The 20600-nt window shown below is 37.4% G+C and overlaps 4 protein-coding genes and 1 long non-coding RNA gene across 8 annotated transcripts; 2 read left to right on the top strand and 3 right to left on the bottom strand.

Moving 5' to 3' along the window:
- The first annotated feature begins 2067 nt into the window (after positions 1 to 2067).
- LOC103960767 (cell division control protein 6 homolog B-like) lies at positions 2068 to 6469 on the top strand. Its single transcript, XM_009373250.3, has 16 exons — positions 2068 to 2566; positions 2669 to 2759; positions 2849 to 3069; positions 3231 to 3305; positions 3387 to 3496; positions 3591 to 3697; positions 3782 to 3841; positions 3954 to 4027; positions 4179 to 4229; positions 4341 to 4390; positions 4662 to 4800; positions 5069 to 5158; positions 5321 to 5383; positions 5475 to 5570; positions 5706 to 5801; positions 5911 to 6469. Exons 1-16 carry the CDS (start codon positions 2345 to 2347, stop codon positions 5941 to 5943), a joined length of 1578 nt encoding a protein of 525 aa, XP_009371525.2. The 5' UTR covers positions 2068 to 2344; the 3' UTR covers positions 5944 to 6469.
- A 1460-nt stretch (positions 6470 to 7929) lies between these two features.
- On the bottom strand, positions 7930 to 8920 carry LOC103939186. Its single transcript, XM_018645454.2, has 2 exons — positions 8564 to 8920; positions 7930 to 8466 (listed from the first exon to the last, which is right to left on the bottom strand). Exons 1-2 carry the CDS (start codon positions 8918 to 8920, stop codon positions 7930 to 7932), a joined length of 894 nt encoding a protein of 297 aa, XP_018500970.2.
- LOC125468618 (protein ANTAGONIST OF LIKE HETEROCHROMATIN PROTEIN 1-like) lies at positions 8773 to 10278 on the bottom strand. The gene is made up of 3 exons (XM_048564677.1): positions 9968 to 10278; positions 9654 to 9879; positions 8773 to 9558 (listed from the first exon to the last, which is right to left on the bottom strand). Exons 1-3 carry the CDS (start codon positions 10253 to 10255, stop codon positions 9101 to 9103), a joined length of 972 nt encoding a protein of 323 aa, XP_048420634.1. The 5' UTR covers positions 10256 to 10278; the 3' UTR covers positions 8773 to 9100.
- A 2490-nt stretch (positions 10279 to 12768) lies between these two features.
- Positions 12769 to 14347, bottom strand: LOC125468620. The gene is made up of 3 exons (XR_007251011.1): positions 14327 to 14347; positions 13748 to 13814; positions 12769 to 12949 (listed from the first exon to the last, which is right to left on the bottom strand). It is a non-coding gene; the product is annotated as an uncharacterized LOC125468620 (long non-coding RNA).
- Positions 14348 to 15394: 1047 nt separating this feature from the next.
- LOC103960774 (anthranilate synthase alpha subunit 2, chloroplastic) lies at positions 15395 to 20068 on the top strand. 4 transcript variants are annotated; one of them, XM_048564669.1, is made up of 11 exons: positions 15396 to 15672; positions 16058 to 16242; positions 16342 to 16531; positions 17025 to 17176; positions 17510 to 17625; positions 17873 to 18119; positions 18209 to 18265; positions 18466 to 18618; positions 18918 to 18998; positions 19191 to 19277; positions 19547 to 20068. In XM_048564669.1, exons 1-11 carry the CDS (start codon positions 15498 to 15500, stop codon positions 19868 to 19870), a joined length of 1767 nt encoding a protein of 588 aa, XP_048420626.1. In that variant the 5' UTR covers positions 15396 to 15497; the 3' UTR covers positions 19871 to 20068. The 4 variants fall into 4 exon arrangements, with proteins under 4 accessions (XP_048420628.1, XP_048420627.1, XP_048420626.1 ...); XM_048564671.1 differs by lacking the exon at positions 18466 to 18618 and having other exon boundaries at positions 15395 to 15672; XM_048564670.1 differs by lacking the exon at positions 18918 to 18998 and having other exon boundaries at positions 15395 to 15672.
- Positions 20069 to 20600: the final 532 nt, after the last annotated feature.

Here is a 20600-nt window from a genome sequence, read left to right as displayed (position 1 = left end):
AGTCTTATTGGTTTGGGGTCATCTTTTTTTAGGGCGAGCCTTTGTGTAACGAAAATGTTGCTTTTTTATGACCAGAAGATCATAGATTCGAGTCGAGAAAACAACAACCTCTTTGCAAATCAAGAAAAAGGTTGCATACGATAGATGTTTCCTCTCTAACACTCACAAAACGGAAACTCCATTTTGTCACTACATATAGTATGGACCCATTATCCAAATAGGACATGAAATTAACACCCTCTACCGCCATATACATACTCATCAAACAGATGCCCTTTTTCCTTTGAAGAAGAGTACGGACCACATTGCAGAGCCCTACCCTATTGATGTACATGATACTAAAATACATTCATTCAAACATTATATTATCTTATACATATCTAAACAATTTTATATCCGGTCACGGGCCACCAGTCACTGTCATATATATCTTGTAAGTGTACAGCCCTTAATACAAACAGTGCTTGAGATGCACCGATTTTTCACCAGTCTTACTTGTTACAACTAAGTGAGGTCCAAAATGATTCCATGTGTAAATAAATTAAATGAGAGATCATCATACACATATTTTGGTGCAAAAAAACTTGATGCGTCTTTATCTCAAGTTAGGGAGCCCTTACAATGATAGTTGTTGGATAAGGGGTTAGATTCCTAAATGTGTATGGGCAGTTGGACAAAATTGAACGTCTAGAATGTAAGAGAATTTTTACTGTACAAGTGGGTTGAAATGACTTATTATAATACACACAATGACGATAAACGATGTTAAAACAAGGATATATCAACAGTTGAACAATGACAGTGATGATCAATTGATGCCATGAGGGCGATCTATGATATACGTCTCAACAGTTCAACAATGGGAGGAAAAATGAAAGGTCCGCGGGTACGATAGCATGTCAATAGTCGAACAATGACATAGCAATAATCTATAGACTTAATTCAACATCTGGAGGAGATGTCAAGATCCTAAATTTGTGTTTCTACATTGTTTCTACGTCCATTTGCAAACGAATCTATCTCTTGATAGCGATGCCTTATGTGGGATTCAAAGATGAGAAACGAAGAGATGCATAGATGTGAGAGGGAGATATGAAGTGGATGCATTGAGTTTGGAGGGAGGAGAGAAGAGAAGCAAGGCATGTACTGAATATGAACACTGACCAACGCATTCGGTTTTGCTTGGTTTGATAGTTTTTTAAATCGAGCTGGGGTTTTCTGGTTTAAAACGGGTACTTTCAACCTAGTCGGACAATAAACATAATGGTAATCTAGGTCGTTGGATACAGTAGAGAATATAACGGTCATGATCTCATTGATTTCGGTTTCTTAGCTCAAGGGAGTGTGAGTAGTAATCAAGGGGGTGTGAATATTCTACTTTCATTGATTCTATTACCTCCACTTAATACATTCAGGTTTTTTTTCCAATCATATTGGAGATAAAGAGGTTTAACTTCACATGAATTTCTTATTACGAAGTTAGTCACAATGTAGTTTTCAGTTTATAACTGTCTCGACAATTTTGTTTTTTTGTTTTCTTTTTAATTAGATAATATCCGTAGTTTGTAATAAAATAATATTAATTCTTATCATGATGAAGTCACCATTGAGTCAAATGTACCATTGGAATCCTTGCCGGATATTTTTTCTTGGGATTCTAGGGATCCTGTGATTGTGAGCGTTCATCGTACATCGTGTAGTCAGTTTTTGCTGGATACTATTTATATTTAATTTTAAATTTTGAAATGATTTTTGACCGTACAATGTATGATGAACGATCACGATCACATGATCCCTTAGGATTTCTAGAAAAAGGATTCGGCGATGACCATTTTCCTCAAATGTAACCAAAATATAAGAGTTTTCAAATGGGTAATGGTAAAGACTTATCTACTTAAATCATATTTTATAAACCAACGATTGATGATTTGACTTTTTATTGTTAAATTATTAAAAAAAATTTAACCATCAAGCGTCACATTATATGATCTACAAAATATAATTTAACAATATAATCTCTTTAGTATTTTTCTTTTAAAATCGTAAGATTGGTCGGACATACAACGTGATCATCGACTTGATCCAAGATTTTCCCGCTAAAGCAACATAAATGTGCGAGAATATTTGTAGATATTTGATTCTTGAAGATTTGAATCAAACACCCTAACCTCAGCTCACCTTTTGCCCCGCGCCCCAATTTAGCAACCGCGCGCGCGACAGAGTGCCAAACTCAAGTTTTCTTCCCGCTAAAAATTTAACCCTTATCAACATCTCCCACCCGTTTCTTCCAGCGTGTTCGAAGCCTCGCCCGCCTGCACGCCATTTTCCTTTCCCTCCAAACACAATGCCCGCCATCGCCAAACGTAGCCTCGAACTCAACAAAGACATCATGGCCACCCGATCGGAGAGTACGCCCGATGCCGTCCCATCCGCCGGCGGTTCCACGCCTCCGAGGCGGAGGCTCAGATCCAACTCGTCGCCGATGAAGCCGAGTCCGATCTCCAAGCCCATGAAATTGGGTTCGCCTCGAAAGCGGCTCAGTACTTGCGATAACACTCAGGCAAATGTGAGATCGGATTTTATTGTTGATGTTGCGACTGCGAAGTAATTTGAGAGTTTGATAAAGCTATCGATTTCATCTCGTTGGTTAATTTGGAAATAATTTCAGGGAATTGAGAAGTATTTCACCCAAAAGAAGGTCCAGACTTTGTGCAAATCAGTCGAAAAATCATTTGAGAAACCAAAATGGAACCTGAAAGGTGACTATTTTCAAGCAAAATTAATTTAATTTATGGGAAAATGTGTCTTTGGTGTTTGAACTGGGAAATTGTTTTGGTTGGATATGTAGATGGCAAGCAAATCAGTGAGGTGAAGGAGGCATTGCATGTTTCAAGCGTGCCATCAACTGTTTCATGCCGGGAAGACGAGCTGAAAAGGGTTTTGGAGTTCTTGAAACAATGCATAGTGCAAGAGAAGGCTGGGAGTTTGTACGTCTGTGGGTGTCCGGGGACCGGAAAATCGCTGTCCATTGAGAAAGTGAAGCAGGCTTTGGTTGATTGGGCAGGAGAGGTGAGCTAATTGCTCCTCAATGATTTTATGTGCTTAATTGTACAAATATCATAGAATCTTTGAAATGTATACTACATGTTTGATTTTATGTGCCATGTCCGAAAAATGTGTTATTTAGATACGAAGTGTTAATTAACACTGGGAATTGTTCTTATTGCCAGGCTGGGTTTGAGGAACCGGATGTGTTGGCTTTGAATTGTTCTTCTCTAACAAAGACTTCTGATATTTTCGCTAAGGTAACGAAACTTGAATGCTTCTTCTGTTGTTGGTTGTAAGGTATGACAGATGATGTGCTCACATTTGGTTTGCAATGGCAGATACTTGGTAAAGACCAAACGCCAAAGGAAGTTAAAAGCAAAACCTCATCCCTGCAGCTTCTCCAAAATTTGTACTCTCAAAAGCCTTTGTATTCTAGAAGGAAGATGACGTAAGTACTTTATCCTCGTTCGAACACGATCTGAGCAATGTTTGACAGAATGTAATAAAGAGTGGTTATACTAAAATAGTTTCTATTCCATCAGGCTGGTAATAGCTGATGAGTTGGACTTCTTAATTACTAAAGACCGGGTGGTGCTTCATGATCTTTTTATGCTCACAACGTACCAATTCTCGAGATGCATACTCATAGGTACTAATCTAGTTAATATAAGGTAAGTTCAGTTACAAATTTGTAGTAATATGTGAAGTTCTCATACTATTTATGCTTTTGCAGGAGTGGCAAATGCCATAGACCTGGCCGGTCGTTTTCTTCCAAGACTTCAGTCATTAAATTGTGAGTTGAGTAGCTTTGTTAACTCGTTTTTCTTCAATGAGATGCTGTACTGTATTTGGGGTGTAGTACTTACTAGCAACTATTGTGCTTACGTATTATGTTCATGTTCTAGGCAAACCTATGGTTATTACTTTTCGGGCATACTCTTATGACCAGATTCTCAGGATTCTTCAACAGAGGTTAATTGTAAGTTTATGCCTTCATTTATAAATTAATCACGAGCCTGAATTAGGAATTTTTTTTTTTCTCCCTTGCTGTGGAGTATTCATATACGAGTTGTTCTCTCTTATTGTCTTGGTTTATTTACCGACTACTAACAGTTACTGTGGTCCAACAGACACTACCTTACACCGTCTTTCAACCACCAGCATTAGAACTTTGTGCAAGAGTAAGTTTGCTATTGTTATCATATTTTCCAGAACATCCTTATTGGATTTAGATGTTACCAATTTTTATATTAAAAGCATATAGGCTGAGTACTTACAATGAAAAATGGCAGAAAGTTGCTGCCGCATCTGGAGATATGAGGAAAGCTCTTTGTATTTGCAGGTTAGTTTTGTTGAGTCGCATGATAAATTATTAAATTGTAAGAAAGGTGTCTGAATTAGACGATTCTGATTAATTGGAATAGACATGGACTGTGCAATTGAAAGGAACAAGCACTTTAGATTCATCAATGTATCAGAAAATGTAAATGCCTTACAAGTTACAAGTCATATAAATGTCAGAGAATGCATCTATATATCTGGTGACTTTTGATTCTATTTGTAGGAGCATTGCGTGGGGTTATGAGCGTAATTTTTCCTAAACTTTTTTCCAGGAGTGCCATTGAGATTCTGGAAGCAGAGGTGAAAGAATCTGCTGAGAACTTGAATTCATCATCAGTAGTGGATGCATTCTTTGAGCAGCAGACGGCAACTGCTCCAGCTCCTGTTGTGAAAAAACAGGAGACTGATGTTGTAAGCGATCACCCTTGATCCCCACATGCCTCAAGAACTTATCTGAATCACCAAACTGACAGATTTCATGCATTCGTTTCAGTTCATTCTCTTGTTCGTGCAAGAAGATTTCAGAAATTTTCCAATTCCATTATCTTTATTTGATTCATTCTTTAACTCCAAAAGTTTCAAGTAAATACTTTGAATTGTGAAAACCTAAAAGGTTCGCAATGCATACTTCAAATTTTTAACTATTTAGGTTCTAAATTTTCACTTATGTGTGTTGCAGGTGACAATTGGTCATATGGCTTCTGCTTTGTCAAAGACATTCAAATCACCAGTAGTGGATACCATACAAAGTCTTCCGCAACATCAACAGGTAGCCCTTTTTCTGGTGACTTGTACTCGTTGAATGTAGGCTGTGAGGCTTTTGAGTAATACAATTCTTCAGAAATAGTTACTCTAGTTCTGATCCATGAAACGAACATATAGATTGGCATCCTATCATTAATTTTAATGCAAGTGTCCTATTTCACAACAGATTATACTTTGCTCTGCCGTGAGGCTTTTCCGTGGGAAAAAGAAGGATTCAACTGTAGCACAGGTATGTTTCCTTTCCATTGTTTGATGATAAACGATAACACAGGCATTTAAAACTTACGTTGCTGATTTCTGTGCTTTTCACATATTTGCAGCTAAATAAATCTTATATAGACATCTGCAAATCAACATTAATTCCACCAGTCGGAATTTTTGAATTTTCAAGTATGTGCAGAGTGCTAAATGACCAGGTCAGCAAATACATCTGTTAATATAACATTCCTTGTATCGGTGTTCTCTGACAATACGTTATTAGATTTTAATACGAATTCACCAACTTGGTAAAGCAGAAACAAGTTACTTACTGAGGCATAATCTACGTGCAGGGCCTCCTGAAGTTGGGTGGTCAATCTCGAGACGAAAAACTTAAAAGAGTGACAACGAATGCAGCAGACGAAGCAGACATCACTTTTGCACTACAGGTTAGGTCACAATATATCCAAGCCTCTTATAAACTCCGGTTTTCATTTACGATATAATCTTGTAATTTCTTTCAGCTTGTTGATGTTTACCTCTTTTATGTTTGAACAGGGAATTCGTTTCTTTCGGAACTGTCTTCAGTAGTTGTATTCAAAGAATATGCACTCCAGATTCTTCTTATGCTTGATACCGGCGGCTCCCATTTCCCACCTGCTTCAAAATTCAAATACAAGGTCCGAAACCTTACCTTTTACAGTTTTCTCGAAATTCATTGCCTTGATTACGAATTGTGCATCTCATATTTTGAACTGCATGAGAGTGAGCCTTGGCGTAACTGAAAGGTTGCTCCTTTGTGACCGAAAGGTCACCGGTTCGAGTTATATAATAGCCTCTTTGCAAAGCAAAGGTAAGGCTGCGTACGATTGACGTTTCCTTTGACCCTCGTAAAGTAGGGAAACTTGTTGGCTTGGGGTCGTTTTTTATATTTTGAACTGAATGCTTCAACCATACAAATGAAGACGTTGACATAGGGTTAGCAACAATGCTGGTAAAAAGATTTTCATTGCATAGTTGAAATAAAATCTATGTCCAGTGAAAACTTTCCTGCAGATAATGTGCCTTGGAAGCCAAGTTTTCACCATTTACTCATCAATATTTATCTTGCCAGTTTCCGTCATCTCCTATAGTTTCATATTACTGTTCGAATGCAGAGTTCCGGCGACGAGAAGCATCTAATTTCAGACCAGTTTCCGTCAAGAGTTCAATTTCGCCGTTTCGTTCTTTAAAAAGATGATACAAAAGAAAACAACAGAGAGAAGTTGTTGAATTAGTTTATGTTATACTTGTAATTCAAAAGATGTAACTTATTTTGTATAAACATAGGAATGTAACACATTCTTCTTTCTGAAAAGATAATAATGTTTATTTATTTTCATGTTTTTGTTACAAAGATTTCTTTTTATTATACTATAGAACTAGCATTATGATCTCTCACGTTCACGATAAGGATTCAATTCTCTTTATTTCCTAGCAATTATGTGTGTGAAAAGACACATGAAATGATGTGATAATTAACTAATCTTTTGGTGAGATGGCATCACTATCGCATGATTTTGTCAATCAACCCACGCTATAACATGCATATTTATTAAATTGATACTATACCCTAAATTATATGTTCGTTGATCACCCATTTTATAACAGGTAAATTAGAATTACGTGATTTTATATTTAAGAAAATTTGTAAATACAATAACAAGTAAATACCAATTATTGCCAAAGAAGTACAATGACATACCTCGACCGGAGTCGAGATTTGCTAGTCGTCACGTGAGAGTGACGTAGCCAAGTGCATAATAGAAGTGATACTAATAAAAGAAATGTGAATAATTAAAAACCAAAACTAAACTTATTTAACTAGAGATACTAAGGGTGCGTTTGTTGCACCGGACTGTCTCAGACTGGACTAGCTGCAGGGACTAAGTTGGACTGGCTTAGACTAGACTAAGCTGGACTAACTTAGTGAAGCGTTTGGTGCAGTGTCGGACTAAGAAGCAGGATAATGAAAACAGGATTATTCACCATATTTGTGTTTGCTTAGACTAGGATTACATTATTGTTCTATTTTAATAGCTCCAATACATGTGTCCAACGCCCTAAAAATTAGAGGGTTTGGAATTGGAATTGGGGTTGGCATAGGTGTAGCAACATTGAAATTGAAATGGGAGTAACAATCTTACAAATTACTACAAATATTTGGGCACATTGCCTTGAGTTTAATCTCTTGAATTGTTATTGTAATCAATCCACAACTTGCCCTTAAAAGTTGATTTAATTTGTCTTCTTATCACACATTAAACGTCATTAGCCATCAAATACTTATATCAACATAACTTGATCCAAGGATTTCTTAGTCCGACAAATACATCATTCACTAAATTTTCATCCAGGATATTTTACAAAATGCTAGTTAACTATAGTATAGCATTCCAAAGTAGATCTTCATACTTTACAAAATCCTAGTTAACATTAGCCAAAATACGTCATAGTGCAAAGCTAAGTTAGAAGCCATAACCTAAGATTGTACGATTAATAAAATACATCCATGTCTAAGGGCACCACATAATATACTCATCCGCTTGCTTTGTCGCTTAAAAGCCTTTGGACGAACACTTTCTTGAGTCCCGAATTGATTGCCCTGAACACTCCCACATTTTGTGGTTTTTCCAAAATAAGAGTCAATGCATCAATTTGATCCATAGGAGAAAGACCCATTGCTTCAAGTTCGTTAGCTATGTCAGTATGATTTGCAGTACCTTGAACTAAAGCTTCAGTTACCATTTGCATCCTCTTCCCACTTTCAACATAAAATTCTTTCAGTCCACTAATAATTGCCTCGGTTCCATCACTTGAATTTCCCATAGCTCTTTTCCTCTTTCTTTGGCTATTTTCAGATGGGGTGCTTTGTTGGCTTTGTTGGTTCATTGAAGATACAACATTTTCACCTCCAATATCACTTGCACCAACCTGAGCATGACTTTGTTCCTCCATCATTTCAACAGGGGTTTCGGCTACATTACTCGTAGCCCGATCTTTTCCAAATATATATGCAAATCTATCGTACAGTGGAAAAGGTTTGCTTCTCCATCCATCAGCTTCTTTATTTTTCTAAGATTATATGAACATAGCAAAACTAAAATTTAGCATGCATAACAAATATAGTAGCAAGAATATAACTAATGTATAAATAAAATAGGATATGAACCTGCACATAAGAAAGCCATGCGTCATCACTGTCAACTTCAACGCACTTTTTGACATCATTCCATGCAAATCCACTTGTGTTTATCATGTCAAAGACCAAACTATATGTTTTTTTCCATTTCTTCAACTTTGACTCAATATGTGGAGTTGCCTTTATATTTGAATTAGGACATAAAACGTTGACAGCTTTCGCTATTTCAATCAAAGTACCTTGTTTGAAAGCACCTGTGTCACATCGTTGCTTCCGAGCAACAAAATCCTCAAGAACGGATAGTAATACTTCTTCCTCAAATGCTTCCCATTTACGCCTTCTTCCTTTTGGCTCTTGAGAAGCATTCAAATTATTGTGGTTATCCATACCTAAAAAAAAAATATTTGAATGTACTAAAATACAATACAAACAATCAATTTGCATAATATCCAATCAATTTGCATAATATCCAATCAATTTGTATAATATCCAATCATTTTAATAATATCCAACAAATGCATGATAAAAAGGAAAACTAAAATAAAATCTTATCATTAACACATATAACTAGTTCGGTTGCTGGTTCCTAATTGCTCTCCACTCATTATACATTTCCTGAGCCATGGCATTCCTCTTTGCAGTCCACTGGTCAGATGTTTCAACACTACCAACATATTCACCTTCTTCTGTATTTTGTCCATCTTCTATTATTGGCACATTCTCCATGGGATCTACAGACATCTCTTGCCTAATAAGATTGTGTAGTAGGCAACAAGCGGTAATTATTCGACCTTGTGTCCTTATCGGATAGAAAGATGGACTCCTTAGTATCCCCCACCTTCCTTTTAGCAAGCCAAAACAACGTTCAATTACATTCCTTGCCTTAGAATGCTTCATGTTAAAATATTCTTCCTTATTAGAAGGTGTTCGTCCTTCCCATTCAGATAAATGATAAGGTATTCCTCTATAGGGTGCAAGGAATCCTTCACCATTTGTATAACCACCATCTACAAGGTAATAATAACCTAATAAAAAAAAAAAAGACCTTATATTAGTATTTTGTAGTTCAAAAACAAAACTAGACCTAACTTACAAAGTTGAGACTAACTAATAATCTTACCCGTTGGTACCTTAAAACCATTAGGCCTAGTAATTGCATCATGTAGCACTCTAGAGTCTGATGTGGAACCCTCCCACCCCGGAAACACATATATGAACTGCATATCTCCTGAACACACACCTAATACATTAGTTGCGACTCGACCCTTTCTAGTTCGGTATCTTGGTTTGTCAATTTCAGGTACATGCACATCAATGTGTGTTCCATCTAATGCTCCCAAGCAATTCTAAAAAAAAAAAAAAAGCTTTTGTTAATTTATACAAAGGGAATGAAGAGTTAAAGCTTAGGGAAAATGAAAATAATTATCAACATACCTTAAAACATCGCCACCTAGGATCTGTAGAATCAATAGGCACAGGTTGAGGGACTTTTAGTAGGATACCTTGTAATCGCAAAATTCCTTGCAATACACTATTGAAATACCTACTTATAGTCTCTCCCGACCTATAAAATCTACCACCAACACTACGATTCTTAGTATGATGTGCTAGTATTTGTAAAGTCATACACACCTGCTCCTCTACAGAGACCAAACCATCCGTTTTTATCCTCCCATCTTGACGAAGTAAGTCACATAATATGCCAAAAGTCCTTCTATCCATTCTCAATTCGTTGACACATTCAATATCAGTATTCCCTATTATACCATTCAGATAACACAAACTAATCTCTCGTCTAACAAGTGAACGGTTAGTCAAGGTGCGTCGTTCAACATGTCTCTGTTTTGCCCTTAGCATCAGCAACACAAGAATCGTACAAATGCAAATCGTCTCTAAATGAGACATCTCTAACAATAAGATCAATAAAAGCTTCCTTCGATCCATATCTATCCAAACAAAAAAAAACGAAAAAAAATATTAAGGACATTATGCTACTGCACGCTTTCCATCTGGCACAAAGAACAAACCAAATAATATAATCCAGCTATGCTATATCAGCTGATAAAACAACATTACCGCAAATATCAAAAGCAAACTGAAACAAGTACAAAATTTCTAGGTATGCTTATACCTAGAAAAACAGAAATCATGGAAAAATAGGTAGGGAAATGACAAGTTGCACTTGAACTAATCAATCGTGCAGTGTTTTGGTAATGGCAGTGGAGGAGATGGCGGAATTGGGGCAGGCACAGGCCCAGGTTATGGTGGCGGGGTGGGTGGTCATGACAAGAAGATGTAATAAAGTTAGTTTGGTTTGTATACAAGCTGTGTTGTTTCACTTAAACAGAGAAAGATGAATAGTTTGGTTTGTATACAAGGTGTGTTGTTCCACTTAAACAGAAAAAGATGAAGGGCAGGAAGAACAGATGTTACTCTGCTTGCACAGTGCTCACACAGTTCAGAACTTGAATACACTATGCTGACTGCACAAAAAACGAAATTTACATGCCACCAATTGTGTGACCAACAACAGCAATGACATAATTCGAAGCCTAAATTGCAGAAGAAAATAAATCAACTAAAAACGTTGTAAAAAGTTTATATGTCTATAATTTAACTTCAACCGCAAGGAAATGACAGTGCCAAGTAACAGAGACAAATCTCATCCATGCATAACATAATATGTACTGGGAACTAAGAAATGACCCTGTTCTTGGAGGGGTTAAAGAGTCAAATAGAATATTGGAGGGGTTAAAGAGTCAGTATGCAGTTCTCGGACTATTGGCAAACGACTCCCTTGCGTGTATGGTGGTGTATATAGAAGGGAAGAAACAACAAACGTTTTCAGAATAGCACCTGTGGTTAGGAAGATCAATATGCAGAACAATGCTGTCATTTCAATGTAATGTTGAGTTCATAAAGCTACAATGGATGCTATGATTCCTTATCATCGAATGTACGAATGATGCTAAGTCTGCGTGACTCATGAAGAACTAGGAACTACAAGATAAGAAAAGCAAGACAAGGGATAAATCCGAACGATATTAACAAGCAATTAGCTGGAGCATTTTAAAGCATATGGCAAACTACAAAGTCTAAACAATCCAAGCCCAAGTAACATTTGAATAAATCAATCTAAACCATAACAACGGGATTATCAATCGAAGACAGTACAAACAGAAAAATGTGTCTTCAGAAACAATGCAAATGAAATGTATTCAACAGCCAATAGTATCGTGCAGTTTTTCCACTAGGAGCCGGTTATCCCGCAGAAAGACAAAGAAATAAGACCAAAAGATAAAGAAATTACTCGTAAGTAAAAGACGAATGAGTTGTTCAAAGTTCGTATTGACAGTGGAGTCCTAATGAGTTATTCACCGAACATTTTCTATACATGTTGCTTGCTAACTCGTATGCGTATTCTTTTGGCAGACTTACTAATCTGCTGAGAAGACGAACATTTTCCTACTTTACCGAAGCAACACTATCGCATCATGTTTTCGAAAAACCCAAAAAAATCCCATTCGAATTAAAATCTCGAATTTGTTTAGAACCCAGATCATATATCAGATTTACACATCAAATTCGAAGCCAGATCACATTTCAGATTTACCATCACAGAAAACCCCAAATCGCAAAATTATATAGCAGAATCCAAATTATATAGCAAAATTATATACCAAATTCGAAGCCAAATCACATTTCAGATGCTCTAATCAATCTCAATTTGACCTAAAAATCAAAACCCTAATTTGTTCAAGTGCAGAGGTCTAGGATTCAAAATTTCTCAAACCCAAAACAACAAAATCAAATAAAGCTCAGTATTATCACGATCTGCAAAACAAATGACGAAATAAATCGAAGATTCGAAGTTTACCAGACAGCTCGGAGCAGATGAGGGCGAGCAGATGCAGATGAGGGCGAGCAGATGCAGATGAGGGTGAGGAAGACGCAAAGATGAGGGTCAGGAAGACGACGATGAGCGACGGCAAGACGACGATGAGCGAGGGTAAGGAGGACGAGCAGGAACCTCGCGATTTTCTCAGTTTCTCTGGGCTTACGAGTCCGCCCGATTTTGGGGATCTTGGGGAAGACCTCGTAAGGAGGTGTTTAATCCCTGCGAATCCCACCTAATCTCATTAAACCATATCCTGCAGCACCCCAAACAAAGGACTATAGTCCAGTCCAGTCCAGTCCAGTCCTCTTTAATCCCATCAAACAAACGGGGCCTAAGTGTGTAAAAGTGATCAAGTAAAAGATACACACATATCAGAGCATAGGTAAAACGATAGTGCAGTTGAACTAACTTAGTACTAATTATACAAACAGGTAGAAGGACCCTACTTTTATTTATGGAAACATCAGAACCGCCGTGTAGTCCTTGTGAGCCACCAAAGATGAACAGCTACTTAGAACCTGGAGGGGCACAAAACAGAAGGGTGAGTGGGCAAAAACAAGGGGTTTGAAAACACATTTAACTTTATGAACATAATAACCCCTCTTTGTAAAACCCGTATAATTTCCAGAAAATACTACTACTTAGGTATGAAAACCAATACGCAAGAGCAATGAAAATCGAAGCATGCCATGTCATAATATTTCAGCAATAATAAATGTAAGCCATGTGTGAAACCAATATAAAATAGTATGCTAGTCGGCGTCATCTAACGTGACTTGTACGACTGGACCTGTAGCTCATCAACATGTCTGCACACGAGTCGGAGTCACCTAATGTGACCTGTACGACAGGTTAGGTGTAAATAAATACGCTCAAGTGCTACAATCATGTAAAGATGTGCGATAGATCGCAGGTCACCTACGAGTTAGAACTACTTATTGTGATCTGTACAACAGGGTAGCACCAAAACTTGGATCCAAGGTGAGCGTGTGGTGCGGGATGTGAACAATCATGTGAAACCTGTGCCCTTGCCTCGGGTGGGAGCACTAACACCGGGATGCAGCATAATAAGCTCTAAATGCATAAATGCATAGCAATATGCAATGCAACAAGACCAATCACATGCTAACTCACCTGAAGCTTACTTGATCTTTCGCATCATCAAATAGTACAATTCACAATTCATACTAATGCAACAATATAGTAATAAGCAGTATAGACATGGCATGCAAGGCATAAATTCATTTAAAAACGTTTTTGGAAATCGTAAAACATATATATATATATATATATATAGAAAACAAATGCACACTCACTAATAAGTAGCAGAATCGTAGCCTCCTAACCTCGCTTGTCCACGCTCGTCCTCGGAGTACGCCTCACCTATATGTGAAATAACTATTTTAACGTTAATTCGATAGCACATAAACAAAGCCTAGGATTAATTCCTCATACATTGCTCAAATGGGGTGTTTGAATATACTAACGTGATCTACTCGACAACACGAACACCCACATATTTTTAGAAAAAAATTTGGATGCCGGACACACCCTCATGCGCCGACCAAGGCACGGCCACATGTGTCGGCCACACGCAGGCACATGCTTGGCACACGGGACGGAAACCCTAACGACGTTAGGAATATTATGTTAAAATAGCAGAATATTTCGTTAAATTCTAACGGTGTTACCTAACGCCGTTAGAATATTTCGTTAAAGTTAACAGAATATTCCCCTTCTTCTCCGGTCACTCCACAGGTCTCTGCCGTCCACCGCCGTCTGCACTCGTCGGTTTCTAGAAAATTTTCTAAAGCTTATATCTCCTTCATTTCATAACCAAAATCCATGAAATTTATATGGATTTGAAGGTCTCAAAGAGTAGAACACAATCGTACCTATTAAGAGTCCAAAATCCTACAAAAAGTCAAAAAAATCATTGGAAAAACCGGCCAACTATGTAACTTTGTGAATTTGCCTATTCCGATGTCCAAAATACTCCAAAACTACTCCAAATTTCCAAGCCTTAAATCTCTGAAATCTCACTGGGATCATATCGAAGCAAAAAGGCACTCGCCGGAGCTTCGGGTTTCTCAAGTTCCTGTCGTCCGTTCGATAGCTTAAGGGTATCACTAAGATCGTGAGGTTGAGATGAGTAAGCTAGCACTAGTTTCGAGCTTGATCCGTGAAAGTTTGATAGGTTTGTGAGCTGAGGGTCTCGGGTGTACAGAGGGAGAAAGGTGTACGTGTGTGTGCATGTGTGGGTCAGCCTGATTGGGCAGCAGAGATAAAGAGAGAGAGAGAGAGAGAGTTATAGTTTTTAGTTGGTTCAACAACAATTAACCCAAATATCTGATTGGGGTAGGACATATAGAAACTAAAACGATTGGTGGGTAGGGCTAGGTATACTCAACCTTAAAAATATATTTCTACCCATTTACATGTTTAATCGTACGTAACTTTCTCGTTATGACTGCGATTCGGGCCTAACTCGTGTCAACGTGCTCGTGACGACAAATACCATTTAATTACGATAACGGAGAAATTAACTTAAAACTGCATATGTTCGTCCATGTCACTAAACGAAAGAGGGCAATATTGTCACTTTACACACTCAGGAAGAAAATTATATAATAAATTGGGACGGGTCGTCACATACAAAGTCCATTTTCTGTCATGCTATTATAGAATCATTTGATTTCTTTCTTTATGAATAGAAAACATAATGTTAAAGAGTGATTTATGCATATTAATTTTCTCTCCAATAATTGTAAAATCAACGAACATAAATAAGTAAATATGTTCTTAAAATAAAAAAGCTTATGCGAAAATATTTCTTCATTTTTAATTTCTATCTTTAAATTATTTTTTTTCGTCTTTTATTTTATACTAACTTCTTAATGCACGCATAGTTTTACTAATTTGAGTTATTAGGATATTTGAGCCCAAAGTCAAAGCCCAATAAGCAGTGTCTGGCTCAGTCTTTCTCCAGTCTCAGCCTCTCAGAAGTCACCACGGCGACTTCGTCTGTTCAAACTCAAAACCAACCTGCTTTCTTCTTCTTCTGCCATGGAAATTGGAAACCCTAGCCGTTTTGGCTCCCGTCAACTGCCGTTAACTCTCCCGACGCCGTCAACGGTCTCCGTTAAATTTCATAACAGAGTTTCCAGCTCTCTGTCTCTGCTTCGCGCCACGCCCCGTGTCCGCACATTGAGATGCCCGGCCCTCTCATCTGCCTCATTGGGTAAATTTTCAATTTTTCTTCTGGAGCAGTTGATTAAATTACATTTTCTTTCTGGGATGTGTTTGGTTTCCGAGAAAATGTGGAACTTTGGGTGGATAATCGAGTATTAGCCATTTACATTTGAGTATCTATGATTGTTTTGCTGGGAAAAAAAAATAAAGAAAATGAATTTCTGGGTTTTTAGTTAATTGTGTTTTGATTTACATTGTAAAATGCTAATTTTGGTTCGATTAGCTGAACAATGAGAGTGGTGGTCATTATATGATTATAATCTGTCCAAATTTTAGAATTCAAAATTTGATTCTGTCAGGCAATGTCTGTTTGTAAGGAACTGAATTGGTTATACTAATGCGAGTTTTGATTTGTACGATTGATTTTACTGCAGCCGATGAATCAGAGAAGTTTGTAGAAGCCTCGAAGAAGGGGAATTTAATTCCTCTGTCTCGGAGCATATTCTCGGATCATCTAACTCCTGTTCTTGCTTACCGGTGTCTGGTTAAGGAGGATGATAGAGATGCTCCAAGTTTTCTGTGTGAGTCAGTTGAGCCGGGTTCCAACGACTCCAATGTTGTAAGCGTCCTCAGCCCCTTGTATCATTTGTATTTGTTTGCATCTGACTTTAGACAATAATTAATGACTTACATATTTTTGGTGTCAATCATTTGTTAGGGCCGGTACAGTTTTATTGGTGCCCAACCATCCATTGAAATCGTGGCTAAGGAGAACATGGTTACCATTATGGACCACAGAGAAGGTTGTAGGACAGAGGAGATCGTGGAGGATCCAATGACTGTTCCTCAGAGAATCATGGAGGGATGGACACCCCAACTTCTTGATGAACTTCCAGAAGCATTTTGTGGTATGATCAGTACACAAATAACATGCTTTAAATTTTTTTAGTAGTACTCTTATCTTAATCCTCTCAGTTCAAAGTAAACCACTTCTCCTTAAATGTGGTTTGTTAACAAAGTTTAGACTCGTAAAGTTGCGGTGAAGTTATTTACTCCTTAACTGTGGTTTGTTAACAAAGCTTAGACTCGTAAAGTTGTGGTGAAGTTATTTATAAAAATGAAGACCACGCTTTGCTTAATTTTTTCCTTTTGTCTCAAAGTTTTGGACTAGGCAAGTAGAAATGTGGGCTATCAGTACAGCTCATAGTTCCCTGTACATTTTGTAGGTTGTAGACGTACTGTGTTGACACTAAGTATTGTGTGATATTCTGGACTCTTGCAAAAGACTTGTCACAAAATTGCCATAAATCTATCCTCGTATTATTGTATAATTCAGTCTTAAAAAATTGAGGTTTTCGAAGTCACTAGTTGGTGGTTAACAACATCCATTCTCTTTATCAGGCGGCTGGGTTGGTTACTTCTCTTATGATACAGTACGTTATGTTGAGAAGAAAAAGCTGCCATTTCCGAGTGCACCACCAGATGACAGAAATCTTCCTGATGTTCATCTTGGTCTTTATGACGATGTAATAGTGTTCGATCATGTGGACAAGGTACTGTGATTTCATGCTAGATTTTAGTGAAAAAAATATATAAATTGGAGACACTTTGATTCAAATGCATGTCAGCATAATGACATCTGCTTTTTTTCTGTTAAAATAGTTTTTTTTTTCTTCCTAGTTACTCGCTCTTATGCTTATTCTTTTTCTTCAAAGTTCTTGTTTGTTTTTTCCGCCACGTTGAATCAGAATATTTGCATCCTACTCCATGACTGAACTAGGAGAATTAGTTAACCGCATGCTTTGGTTGTAAATTTTTATTTTAACAAATAGGGTGCTACCGTTGTGGCTATAACCATTTCTATTTTACAATTTTGTCTACTATAGAAAGCACATGTAATTCACTGGGTGCAATTAGATCAATATTCTTCTGTTGACGAGGCCTTCAATGATGGAATAAATAGATTGGAAACATTGCTATCTAAAGTGCATGACATTATCACGTGAGTAATCAACTCCTTTCTTTCACATTTCTCTTCTATTTTTTTGTTGAGTTTCTATTCCCTTCCTATATTCTTACTCATCCCTCCCTCTTTAATACCAGTTTTAATCATAAATTATTCAAAGGTCAATTTTAACTCGAGGCTGAAAGGGCTGGGGGAATTAGTTCTCCATACTTGTTAATTACTTTTTTTTTTTAAAATGAAAAACTTAAGGTTGATGTAAAAATGTACCGACTGTCAATTTCAGCCCGAGGCTGCCTGCAGGTTCAATAGAGTTCAACACTCAACTTTTTGGTACTAAATTGGAGGACTCAAGCTTGACAAGTGAGGAATATAAGGAGGCAGTTTTGGAAGCTAAAGAACACATTCTAGCTGGGGACATATTTCAGATTGTATTAAGCCAGCGTTTTGAGAGGCGAACATTTGCAGACCCATTTGAAATTTACCGAGCATTGAGGATAGTTAATCCAAGTCCATATATGACTTATTTACAGGTTTGCCTCGTTTTCAGTGAGTCATTGGTTCCAATCTATTGTTCACCTTGTAATTCTGAGATTATATGAGTATATACTTCCATGATCAGGCTAGAGGCTGTATTCTGGTTGCTTCAAGTCCAGAAATTCTGACACGTGTCAAGAAGGTGAGTAAAGGAAGTCCAAAAAATTTTAACATCTGAGTGTTCATCTTATTCTGTTGCTAGCTCCTAAACCTCTACGATGGTTCCTACAAGATGTCCTACATTTTATGTTTTCTTTGGTCCCTTTTGTTTTCCTACTATAGTGTTGTAGTCGTCATTAGCAATAAATTGCTGAGATTTTCATTTCTTATTTTTGTTATTAGAAAACGATCACCAACCGGCCTCTTGCTGGGACAGTTAGAAGAGGAAAAACACCTAAAGAAGATTTAATGCTGGAAAAGCAGCTTTTGAATGATGAAAAGCAATGTGCAGAGCATATTATGCTTGTAGACTTGGGAAGGAATGATGTTGGGAAGGTTTATAATCTTTCCTTTCTCGTATTTGTATGATTATTACTGTATGTTGAACTTTATTCTCCAAAGTGTAATACCATGCATATGCTAAATTTTATTCTCCCTGGTATCTATTTTCAGTCCATGGCGGGTAAAAAGTATTTCACTGATGTATATTTCAGCTTTAGCTTAATAAGTTCACACTTGGTGCCTTGTCTGTTCATGGCTTACGTGACAATATTTATAAGAATTTCATCATAATCTGTTTCTTTCATTTAGTATATTGTGGCCATAATAATGCGATTGATAATTTGTTCATGCAGGTCTCAAAACCTGGTTCTGTCAAGGTTGAGGAGCTCATGAACATTGAGCGTTATTCCCATGTCATGCACATAAGTTCAACAGTAAGTATCTCCTTTCGGTGATACACATAATAAGTAACCTAATATCTATAACGATTGATGACACATCCACGCATCTGTAGACATTAGTTTCAGAATTTATTTTCTCATGGGGTCTATATCTATTGTCATGAGTGTAATGTATGTACACAACAACCAATTGAATTAAGGGACGAGACTTTAATTTAATTGTAGGTTACTGGAGAGTTACTTGATGATTTAACTAGCTGGGATGTTCTGCGTACTGCGTTGCCGGTTGGGACAGTCAGTGGAGCACCGAAGGTTTTCTTCATGAGCCCTTTTTAATTTGTTTGTTGGCATTCTTGTTTTATTTCTTATTAATTAGCTAAATTGATCCTAGATTTAATTAACCTGTATAATCCTATGAGTGCGAACCATGAGGATTAACCTAATTAGTTAGGAAATGGTTTATTACACCACTATTGGTTGATATATGGAACCTGATGTCATGATTTCCTAATCTATCTTATATGGACTCGCTTAGGATTAATTTTTTGAGATTCTGCATTCTTAGCTCTACTGCAATGCAGGTGAAAGCCATGGAGCTGATCGATAAGCTAGAAGTGACTAGACGTGGTCCATACAGTGGTGGCTTTGGGGGAATTTCGTTTTCTGGCAACATGGACATTGCCCTTGCTTTGAGAACTATTGTTTTCCCAACTAGCTTTCGGTATGATACAATGTATTCATACAAGGATGCAAACAAGCGCAGAGAGTGGGTCGCTCATCTCCAAGCCGGGGCAGGAATTGTCGCTGACAGTGATCCAACCGATGAGCAGAGGGAGTGCGAGAACAAAGCTGCTGCTCTTGCGCGCGCTATTGATCTGGCGGAGTCCTCGTTCGTTGATAATTGAATGCGTTTTTTGCTCGCATACAGAATCTGGTTTGTAATATATTATATCAGATGATGGGAATGTATGAATAATGTGAGTTTGATAAAAGTGAAAAGATTTGATGTTGGGAACTGTAAATTATATCGGATGATGGGAATGTACATCAAAGTGAGAAGATTTGATCTTGGGAACAGCAAATTTTGAAACCCTAGTTAATCATTGCTGCTTTTGCCCTTCAAACTTTTTACGAACAGCGCGGTCATATGTTGAAACCCGGAACAGATTAGAACGATCACCGGGCAGAGTTTCCCTTGCCTTCATGGCTGTATCCGTTGTCGCCATGAAAATTTCTGCCCGACCTCTGTTCTTAAAGAGCATTTTCTTTAACCTTGCCAAACTTGGAGAAGAAAGCTCCTTATTCTTTAAAAATCTCCTTGTTCCGTACTCACTTTGCTGAACAAGTTTCATCATCTCCTTGTTCTTTAAAAATCTCCTCTTCGGCATCTGTCAGTGGCACTTTCACCGAATCCCACAATTACCCATCTCATCTCCCATCAATTTTTTTTCCTCTCAACAGGTATTTCTTTTTTCTCATCATTTTTTCTTGTTTATTAAATTATTGGTATTTATGATTTCCTGTTATGCCTGGATATTTTGTGTACGAATCTGGAAATTTTGGTAAATCTTGTTCACTTGCGACATTGCATAAACGAAGGTTCAAACTATGAACATACAGTAAACATGATATACA

This window comes from the organism of the source record quoted next, unplaced genomic scaffold, assembly GCF_019419815.1.
Source record: "Pyrus x bretschneideri cultivar Hongxiangsu unplaced genomic scaffold, Pyrus_bretschneideri_v1 Contig39, whole genome shotgun sequence".
NCBI classification, from domain to species: domain Eukaryota; kingdom Viridiplantae; phylum Streptophyta; class Magnoliopsida; order Rosales; family Rosaceae; genus Pyrus; species Pyrus x bretschneideri.
The sequence above is the reverse complement of the archived record's forward strand: the minus strand, read 5'-3'. Positions and strand labels throughout refer to the sequence as shown.